This window comes from Hevea brasiliensis, chromosome 1, assembly GCF_030052815.1.
Source record: "Hevea brasiliensis isolate MT/VB/25A 57/8 chromosome 1, ASM3005281v1, whole genome shotgun sequence".
NCBI lineage: Eukaryota > Viridiplantae > Streptophyta > Magnoliopsida > Malpighiales > Euphorbiaceae > Hevea > Hevea brasiliensis.
The window spans coordinates 57,767,423-57,778,317 of NC_079493.1; the positions used below are offsets into that span (position 1 = coordinate 57,767,423).

Sequence of the window (10,895 nt, forward strand, 5' to 3'; positions counted from 1 at the left end):
CGATGAATTTTAATTGGATTTATGACAAATTCGAGTATTATAAATATTAAATGGGTTAAGGTATAATAGTTTTGCGAATGCCCTATCCTTCAATCTATCCTTAAATCAATTTTCCTCCAAAGACGGTCACTTGCACGGCCTTTAGCCTTTCCTCTCACCAAGAGGTGGGTTTACTTTTTCTCCACCTTGAATTCTCAAATTTGACTTTGGCTTCTAATTTGCATTACAACAAATTAAAACTGTGTATTTGCCTATTTATTACAAATTTCTAAAACTTGGTAAAAAAAATAAATAAATAAAAGTTTAGCTTCCATGAGCACGCAAAATTAAGTGAAGAAACTATTTCAAAGAACGCATACTCCCAATTCGTTCCAAGTAAATGTGCAATGAAGTTGAAGTAGGGGTCTAATCAAATAAGTTTTGGGGCTATATAACTTGCTGAATTGCACAATTTCAGTGTGTGCATTTGTTTTTCTTCGACAAAATCAGTTTTCCTATTTCAACAACAGTAGTTCAGAATCGATAAACCAGACCAAATACAACCAACTCATTTCAGGTTAGCTAGACCACTTAGTTCGGTTCACTTCTGCTCGCCCCAGGCAATGAAATAGTAACATGATCTTGGGATGCGAAGACTGCAATCTTAGGCCACGTTCGGAAATGTTGGCCTTTTTCTTTCTTTTTTTTTTTTTAAGTTAAAAAGAAAAAAAGATCAAAAACGTGTTTGATTGTGTATTATCTTTTTATCTTTTTTTTTTTTTATTTTCTCAAAACTGATTTTAAAACTGAAAATGCTAGAATGTGAAACCCTAAAAAGTGAGTTTCATCCATTTCTTTTTTTTTTTCTTTAGTTTTCTCTCTTTCCTTTCAACTGTTCACCTTCAATTTCTCTATTTCTCTCTTCTATTATTATTATTATTATTATTATTATTATTATTATTATTATTATTATTAAACAAAGATAGGAATTTCATTGAACTACCTTAAGAAGGCAAAATATCCAACACATAATTGAACCGATATAGGGGATTAACAACAAAAGAGTCATCCTGACTTGTTTTCCTAGCCAAGCTATGTACTTCTCTATTACAGTGATATGCTGGAAAGAACAAGAGGCCATCGACTGAAGATATTACTTAGTGTCCAAAATGACGCGCTGACTGGAAATAGGACAATCTACTCCTTTAAGGGAGTTCAAAATCGAAAGTGAATCCCTTCGGTAATAATGTGCCTTTGAAGGCTAGAGCAGCAGCTTCTATTTTCTCATGCCAAATTTTATATATCTAACATGCTTCTTAATAAATAAATATGTGTATATATATATATATACACATATTTATTTATTTATTTATTAAGTAGCATGTTAGATATATATACACATATTTATTTATTTATTTATTTATTAAGAAGCATGTTAGATATATAAAATTTGGCATGAGAAAATAGAAGCTGCTGCTCTAGCCTTCAAAGGCAGAATATATATATATATATATATATATATATATATATATATATATATATATATATAAACACTTCATACATTCCAATGGTTTATAGAAAAAAGAAAGTGACTCTTATTTAATAGAGATTAAACCAAAATATCTCTAAAAAAATTCCCCTCAATTTCTTACAAATATCCTGCCACCGGATTTGGGCTAAGTGGCTTGATCTTTTTGGAGAGATTGCAGCCATTGTGAGAACAAATTTCCGATTTTAATTATGTAGGTTTCATTTTAAAGGGGATTAGAACCTGTTATGATCATGCCGTCTGTACGTATTTGATTAAATGACTTAAAAGAAGACTTTCAATATGGCAAATATTTACTTTACGGCTGTGACAGGCTACTGCACTCGCGTTTACTTTAACTGAAAAACGGTTTACAAGAACAAACAATAAAAAATTGCAAATTGTTTTTATCTGTAGAAAATCTAATAACCAAAAACACGTGTAGTAATCGAACGCACCCTTACTTGGCTAAAAGCACAAATTCCGAGTGACGAACTGAAGAAAAATAATGTTGTACTGAATTTCCACCATTATTTGATGATATATAGATGTATCTGATTATTATCTGTATTATTGTCGTTTGCTAATTTCATTATCCAGCACCCATATATAATTTTACTGATCCAAGCAACAATAATGCATCACAACCCTAATCCAACCAACCAAACCCAGGCTTAATGTGAAGAATTGTTTCCATCCGCAATTATCACGCCACGCTACGAACCAACATGATGTTGCTCGACAGAAAAGCTAGCCTTGTAACAGTCGGCCGTTTTCATAGCCTCTTAGGATCCGCAGTCTTCGATTTTCAAAGAAAACTCTCACAATAATAAACAAACCAGCGATAACAAAAACAAAATTAAAAGGAAAGCATCTAAACAAATGTATCGATCTATACGGATTATATAACTAAGAAATCAGTGTGTGTACGTATGATAAAGACTGTCATGCTTAATAACAATCCAAAATTGTTTAGAAGTTTACATAGACTGTTCCAGCTTTCTTAAGGTTTTCCTTTGCCCAGATTCTCCTGAAAGAAAACCTGCTCTTGATTTTTCCGCATAATATTAGCTGCAAAGTTGACAAAATAGTCAATGAAGAAGAGATGCAAATGCCCAAAAATAGCCGATATATAACCGAGTCCACAATGAGCATCATTAATAAAGACATCAAATCTTAAAATATGCTACAAAGGTCAGTTACCTTTTAGAATTTTGGAAAATTCTTGCATAGAATTTTAATGGGAAGAGATAGGAAACAGAAGAAAGGAATAACACAAACAAATTGCTGATAATTATGTATCACACCAACAATCCAAAATTACTTTCCAATCACAGTTTAGTAGGAAAACCAAACAAATTACACAAAAAGGGGGAGAAATTTTCCAAGAAACAATAGCAATACAGCTATCTACTCTAAATATTTAGTTGCAAGTGATTAATGAGAGAGGACGAAATGCAACATACATCTTATGGTTGGGGCAAGAAATTCCACCATGATCACCCTAAGTAAAATCCTTACAACACTAGTTTTGGCTGTTAACTCAGATCATAAATATGGACCGTATCTAAGCTATGTATCAAACCAATAAATTAAAGTTGCACAAATTTAGCACTGTATTTAATTACACCAGATGTCACTAAACCCTCAAAAAGTTAAATAAATAATTCCCAAGGCCTCAAATATGCCAAGTTGCTGATGAGCTACCCAAAGCTTAGTCACTAAAAGCTCACTTGACCTCATTTGTAATATGCATAGTTATTAAAGGCAAAAGGCGCAAAGAAATCTTTGAGCCTAGGCATGAGCCTGAAAGAGGTGAGTAAAAATGTAAAATTTGAAGAAATTTCAAAATTAAGATATAATATTCATAACAAAATCAATCAATTAGCATTACTTATTTAATTGACAAAAGTCAACAATTTGCAAAGTATTGATCTAGCGTTAACAACCTAATCGCCAAGGATTAGAACCCTACACAAACATCATTTGAATAAAAATTAATAAAATGTTATTAAATACCTCATCTTGTAGAATATACATATAAACATTGTGATATTGTTTCTTGGAGTAGGTTCACAAAAGCTTGAACTCACATGACATCTTATTTTCAACATTTCAACCTGAACAAGTTGAAACTATCTATTTTTTAAATTTCATAAAAATTTAATTCAATAATTAAAAAATAAATAAAAATAAATAAACTAAACTAGGATAAACTCCAATTTTTAAGCATTCTCCTTGTGTATTTCTTTAGCTAAGAAAGATCAATTTCAAAGTTAATGACTTAAAATAAATAAGTTTTTTGAATGCATGTCAATCACAAAGGAAAAATACATTTGAAGAAACACAGAAATGAACCAATCTAATTAGTTTCAATATTGAAGTTCAAAAGAAAAAAAAACAAAAACACACAAACACAGAGAGAGAGAGAGGCAGATAGAGATTAGTTTTAAAATTGTTACAAAAGGAGGAGGAAGAAAGAAAGAAAAAAGAGACCCTGAACTATGCCAGTTGGGAGCCATAATTCTAGTGGTAGCAGCCTTCACCAGCAAGATATCTAGAGCGTGGCAAGGGAGGCATATCTTTTCACCACTTTGTACCTCACAAGTGTGTGCCTCTGTAATGCTATCCCTCATCGCCATAGATGCAATAGCCCAATTATCTATGTGACGTACGCCACAAGCATGCCCTTAAAAGCTATAACACTAACAACAAAGCCTTAATCCCAAACTAGTTAGAGCCAGCTATATGGATCATATTTCATTCACTTCTATTTGAAACCAATTTTTATCGATATGCAAAAATTGTGAATCTTTTCATACTACTTCTTTTCATGTCATATTAGGCCTCCCATTTTCCCTTCTCACTCTTTCCATCACTAATTTGTCAAACCTCCGTACTAAGACATTCAATACTCTACATTGAACATGACTAAACCATCCTAATTAACTCTATCTCATTTTATCCCCAATATATGCTACATGCACTCTCTATCTCTAGCAAATGTAGTCACTACTAATCTTATCCATTATCAAGTTACTAGACATCCATCTTAACATCCACATTTTTGCCACACTTATCTTGTGAGTATATTGTACCTTAAATGCCTAAAATTAACTTCTATATAGCATAACTAGCCTAACCACAATTCTATAAAACTTACCTTTTACTTTGTCAGGGATCCTACGATCGCACAGCACACCCGTCGAAATCCTCCATTTCATCCGTCCTATTTTTGATCCTATGCATTACATACTCATATATTACTCCGTTCTTCTAGATGATTGAACATAAAAAACATTTTGGCACCAAAATTCCATCCAATCGAACCTCCTATCCATTCTTCTACAAGAACTAAGTGCACAATGCTATATTTCATTTTTACTTCTACTTAGTTTAAAACCCATACTCTCAAGAGTCATTCCACAACTCTTAACTTTTGATAAATCCATCACTAATTTCATCAACTAAGACAACATCATCTACAAATGACATGCACCACTCACCATCATTAACATTCAACAGAATAAAACATATCACCAAAAGAATATGATGGAAACTAATCACTTAAATATACATTTTAAGAAAGACAAAAGAAATTAAGGTTAAGAAATTCTCCACACAATATTGCCAATTGTTAAAAAAAAAAAAAAAGTTCATGAAAGGAGGAGTCCAACAGATCTCAAACACTAAACAACTCTAAAATGATACCATCTATTAAACATTTTATTTATAAATTTTTCTTCATTGTCAATCCTTTCGTATCATTAATTGTCCTTAGCAAGTTCTACGAAAAATTCAATAATAACTCAATAAGTGCTTTAGTCGGTAGGGGGGTGCCCAATCGTCAATTACTCGGCTTGCATCCACTCCTAGATCACTATCAGAACTCACAATTCAATCTTGTTTTCAAAGATGAAGACTCCAATACAACATGAACTATGTCCTTTCTAAAGTTTGGACCTTGTACGCAAGGGGTTCACAGTGCTATGTAAATGAGTACCGGAATGTTAAAATGTCCTTATATGGTTCATAGCACACCACGGAATCAAGAGATGATAATGTTCAAATGTCCATGCCATCCCTAATTATGTAACATTCTCCATACTATGATTCAAAAATAAATGTTACCACATCGATCATAATAAATATTTCTAATCAAAAGATCAAGGTCTACACGACATTAAGAACATCTAAATATTTCTTATTCGTAGCAATTTCTAGACACTTTCTTAAGCAATAGGCTTGATCTAATCCCAATTGTTAGAATTTAGACTTCCCAAAATTTCCTAGCTCCTTCAAATCTCTACACAAATTCCTCAATAGATAACCAACAAAATATTTAAAAACACATAAATATATCTTCCTTTAGTCGCATTGACATCCAAATTTTCTAAAACATCTCTTAAAATCTCTCCATCAATAGCAAAAGAAAGATGAAAAAGAAAAAAACAAAAAAGAAGAAGAAGAAGAAGAAGAAGAAGAAGAAGAAGCAAGAAAAAAGAAAAATCTCTCCCTTAAGTCATTCAGTATATCATATTGAAATTTTACAAAAACATTTGAAATGATTCTTGTATTTTCAATTTTCAAGTCTGGGAATTAATTAGTTAGTTTGGGGTTTTTTTACTTATAAAAGAAAATATTTAGAATACACCATAAAAGGTGTACATTATATCCTCGCAGCATTAATCTAGGTGTCAAAACCAGTATTTCTTTGTGTTTCCTCTAAAACTCCATAAATAGAAATAGCTCAAGATATAGAAAGAACTACATCACTCATTATGGCTATTGGTACAGCTTTCAATGAAGAACTATATAGTATATACATCATCTTACTTGCACTTAACAAGCAATTATACAAATCAATAGCTGGCTTTTTCAATTTTAAGTGCAAAACAAGCTAGTTGCATGGAGTTTTATTTACCCCTCAACACATAAGAGAGAGAGAGAAACAAGAGAGCAAAAAAAGGTAATTTATCATTTAATTATCCCACCAAGAGTTACTCACATGTACAAGAGCCAAAAGACAAATCTACCCTTCTGCAATTTTATATAAAGTAGCTTCTCTTGAGGCTTAAACTTGCACCTAATGGGTGGAAACCACAAACCATTGCATAAATCAATGAACTTAAGAATTAAAAAGAACAGTCAATTAAGCCAATAGCTATTGTTCTCAGGCATCACAAGATAGTAATCTAGTACAAAAGCACACTGACATAAAATATTGATAAATTCATGTAAATTAGAAACAAGGAACTCACACAACTAGGTACATGATACGATGATTTACCTTTCACATTGTTGCAACCTAAGTAATAGAGAGTGGCTCATTCAAGCACACAGAAAAACATAAATATCCTCATCTCGAAATATGGAACAGTAAGGCTTAAGAATGCAGTGAAATATAACAAAATATGGCTTGCTGTTTTTTTTTCTTTTTTTTTTTTGGCTTTTTTTTAATCACAAAAGCAAAAGGCAAAAGACAATGTATAATTAGATGAGAATATACAATATTTAAGCAGCAAGAAAGTTACATGTTATGAAAAGTAAAAAATAAATTTCTCATTAAAATTGCTATTCTTTTTCATTTAGATTAGTATTTACATATTTACCACATATACTTTTACAAAAGCCATTTTTAAGAAGCAAAAAAGCAAAGAAGCAATCAACCCAAACAAAGCCATAATGTAAACAAAATACAATTATCTGGATAATAGAACACTTATTTGGGTTGCATATGTAAAAAAAAAATATGGAAATATCATATATCAAATGAAATAAAAATATCCACAAAGACTTCTGGTGTCCTATAACAAATTAGTTTCAATTAAAAATATGTTAAAATTTTAAAGAGAAAATAAAATTCCAAATCCTGAAAATCCACCCATGGTTGTTTGAATCTCATTACACCAACTTAAAACTTTAATGTTCCAAACTACTAACAACCATAATCTTTATCACACATCTCTAAGGGTTTATATACAGTGTTGTTAAAGGCACACCTGAGACGCAATGCAAGGGGCACCAGGCGCACTTCTGAAGCCGAAAGGCAGTCAAAATCAAGCGCAAGGAGCACCAAGGGGAACCTCAGCTATGTACCAGTTATGTCCCCAATTTTTTCTTTATTTTGACCTAATCTCATTTGTTCTTACCCCCATCAAATCATAAACAAAGAAGCACAAAAGAAACAGTGTTTCTTCCTCCCTATCACTGTCAGCTATCTAAAAAGGAAAACAAAGAAAAATAGATTTAGAAGAAGATCAACATCAACTGCTACCACCTATGGGTTTCAAAATTGAACCACATACTTTTTCTCCTCTACTCTCTCTCTCTCTCTCTCTCTCTCTCTCTTCCCCCTCTTCTCCTCCTCCCCAAACCCTTCCCCTCCCCCCACCTCCTCCCCGCCCCCCCCCCCCCCCCCACCCCACCCCCAACAACAAACAAAACAACACACATGGATTCTGCCCCTCTCCCAAACCCCTCCTCCCCCACCCAACACCCACCCCAACCCCAAAAAAAAAAAAAAAAAAAGGAACTTGGGTTGATCCAGCATGCTTTTTTTTTTTTTTTTATAATTTGTGTCTTGTGTCTTGGGTGGACCTACAAATAAGTCTTCTACACCTTCATGCTTTCTCCATCTGCTATTCGTTGCTTCTTTGTTGTTATCATCGTTCTTTACAAGTCCATTGGTTCCAGCTCACACTATATATATATCAATCATGTACAAAGGCATATTAACCAAACCCAAAGCAAAATCAATCTCATTAGTGGCTGAATTAAGATTTAATTAAGACTCAGGCTTTGCTTTTTTTTTCAGCTTTAACAATCGAAGCAAATAAAGCATAAAGCCATAAACAAATATTAACATGTAACCACTTCCTCTTCAATTTACGACAATTTTTCAGCAACAAATTTGATAACAGTAAAATTTCATGTATTTTCAGCAGTAGATGAAAAATATCTTGGCATGCAACATTATAATTTCCTATGACATTAATATCAATAAAAGTTCAGTTTTATTTGTTTGGATTACGAAAATGTTTTATATATTTTTCTATACTTATTAATGCTTTGTAGATTGGTAATTTTGATAAGTTTGGTTAAATATAACTATATCTATGATTATTTGATTTTAATTTTAATTTTTTTATTAAATTTTATTTTTCGTACTTAAGCCCATTCATGCGTGCCCCACTGCACCTGCGCCTTGTGCCTAGCACCAAGAACCCTTTGCGCCTTAGTACGCCTTACAACTTTAATAACTATGGATTTATAATATACTAAGAGTCTGTTTGGCATTGCTGTTAAAACTGTTGTTGAGGAAATCACTTTTTTAAATATACTAGTAAGGGGGCGTTAAAAAATAATTAAAAACCAAATTTAACCAGTTTTAATCGTAAGAACACCAAAATAATAAATTATTTTTCTCAATATATCTAAAATGATACTTTTATTCAAAAAAATAGTTTCAAGCCCTGAAACTCAATGCCAAAAAGGGCTTAACACTCAAAATTATCAAAGGCGCACCTGAGAATGCTCAACAAATAAAAGCTACAAACTCTCAATGCAAATGCTATGCACAGTTATCAAACTGCTTTTAAAAATAATAAAATAAAACTTCTCCAGTTCGTGCATTCTTAATTCACAGGAATATTATTCTGAGATCTGAAATCCAACAACCATTCAAGCACTCAGTCACAAATAATACAATAAAAGCAATGAACCAAAAATAAAATATCATGTCAATGTAAACTAATACGTACACTAACAATCTCCAATCCAGTCCTCAAGCACTACTTTGCCCACCAGCTCCACCATCACTGCTAGACCCATGTCTTCCAAAAGGCCACGGAAGGGAAACACTAAACCGCCTCTCCACTGTCCGATTGTCCCCTCCACTTCCTACTCCATTGCTTCCTTGACTCCGGCGGGAGCCATGTGTCCGACTCTCATAATCAGCACCGTCAGTGGGCAACTCATACCGACATACAGGGCATGAATTATGCATTTTAAGCCATGGCAATATACAATCGTTGTGATACACATGCTTACAGGGCATTTGCTTCGCTTCAGCCCCCTTCTCAAACTCGTCTTTGCAAACGGCACACTGATTCATTTCTGAATTCAACAACTCCTCAGTGATTTTAATAGTTGGCAATGCGTCAATAGCCGATTCTGATGCCGGCGGTGTTCCATACCGGTTTGGATCATTCTCCGCCAGTTGTTGAATCAGTTGCTCCAGACCCGGTCCAATGAAGTAGTCCCCAATATTCGTTGGCAGGCGAAGCCCTGGATCTGACGGGTGGTTCTCGATAACAAACTGGATGCGAGCACCACCGGAATGGAGGTTCTGGAGATGGTTTCGCAAAAATTCCATCGGATTGAATGTGTCAGGATCAAGAGAAGCAGCTCGTGAGTTCCCAAAGAGATTAGGGTTTTGCAAGTCGATGCTGGTGGACGATGAGAAGAGAAGAGGCAATAGGGTAGAGACAGGATCCGGGACTGAGAAAATTGGATCAGATAAGGGATTCGGGTTCTGATTGGGGTTTGGGTTTTGGGAATTGAAGTCATGGGTAGGGTTTTCATATTCTTCGAGGAAGCCCTCATGGCATAAAGGACAATAAGGGTCGGAGGACGCAGAGACTGTTATGGTGACGGTGCAGTTGCATTGGTAGCAGAAGTAAGGTTTCACTACGGCTACGTCGGCGGTGGTATCTCCAGAGGATGACATGATCGCTTGTCTGGGAAGACGTAAAAGACGGCTTTTGGTTTTCTGAGGCTGGACTTGAAGAATACATAAATGGATTCTTTTTTTTTAGTTCTCTTCTACGGTTCTACCCTGTTCGTTCATCATTTATGGCTAAACGACAAGCTGAGGCAAGGGCTTGGGCTAAGGGCTGGGCCTTCTTTTTGTTTTGTTTTAAGTCCATTGAATTTTGCGACTATTTCTTCATGTTATATTATTATGAACTGATTTAGTGCCAAGAGGCACCGTGATAGAAATGCTCTGTTTGAAATTATAATTAAGAGAATAAAAACTAGTTTAAAATTGTAATTTAAAATTTATTTTTTTAATTATAAATAAAAAATAATATGAAGAATTTTAAAATTTTAAAATTTTTATAGTTAAATATATTAAATTTTAAAATAAAAATTATATTGTAAGTGAACTTGTAAATTTTATAAAATTATTTATAAATAAAAATTAAATAGTAATAGAAATATAAAAATAACTTTTATATATTTATGAATATTAAATAATAATATAAATATAAAATGTAATTGAAATATTCATGATAATGTATTTATTTATAATTTTCATATATTCATATAAATGAAGCCATGGTTAAATTAGAATATAATCATTCATTTAAAAATACTAATAAAC

General features: G+C 33.1%; 1 protein-coding gene across 3 annotated transcripts; it reads right to left on the bottom strand.

The window, feature by feature from the left end:
* Window positions 1-2,382: 2,382 nt before the first annotated feature.
* LOC110641057 (E3 ubiquitin-protein ligase RING1) lies at window positions 2,383-10,341 on the bottom strand. 3 transcript variants are annotated; one of them, XR_009148223.1, is made up of 3 exons: window positions 9,271-10,341; window positions 6,516-6,593; window positions 2,383-2,578 (listed from the first exon to the last, which is right to left on the bottom strand). XR_009148223.1 is itself a non-coding variant. In XM_058145588.1 (2 exons), exon 1 carries the CDS (start codon window positions 10,236-10,238, stop codon window positions 9,294-9,296), a length of 945 nt encoding a protein of 314 aa, XP_058001571.1. In that variant the 5' UTR covers window positions 10,239-10,341; the 3' UTR covers window positions 2,383-2,578; window positions 9,271-9,293. The 3 variants fall into 3 exon arrangements, 2 of the variants coding, with proteins under 2 accessions (XP_058001571.1, XP_058001575.1); XM_058145588.1 differs by lacking the exon at window positions 6,516-6,593; XM_058145592.1 differs by lacking the exons at window positions 2,383-2,578; window positions 6,516-6,593 and adding an exon at window positions 8,090-8,209.
* Window positions 10,342-10,895: the final 554 nt, after the last annotated feature.

What these genes read in the sequence shown, in the direction of transcription:
- LOC110641057 (XM_058145588.1), bottom strand. Translation starts at nt 10,238, where the DNA reads ATGTCATCCTCTGGAGATACCACCGCCGACGTAGCCGTAGTGAAACCT.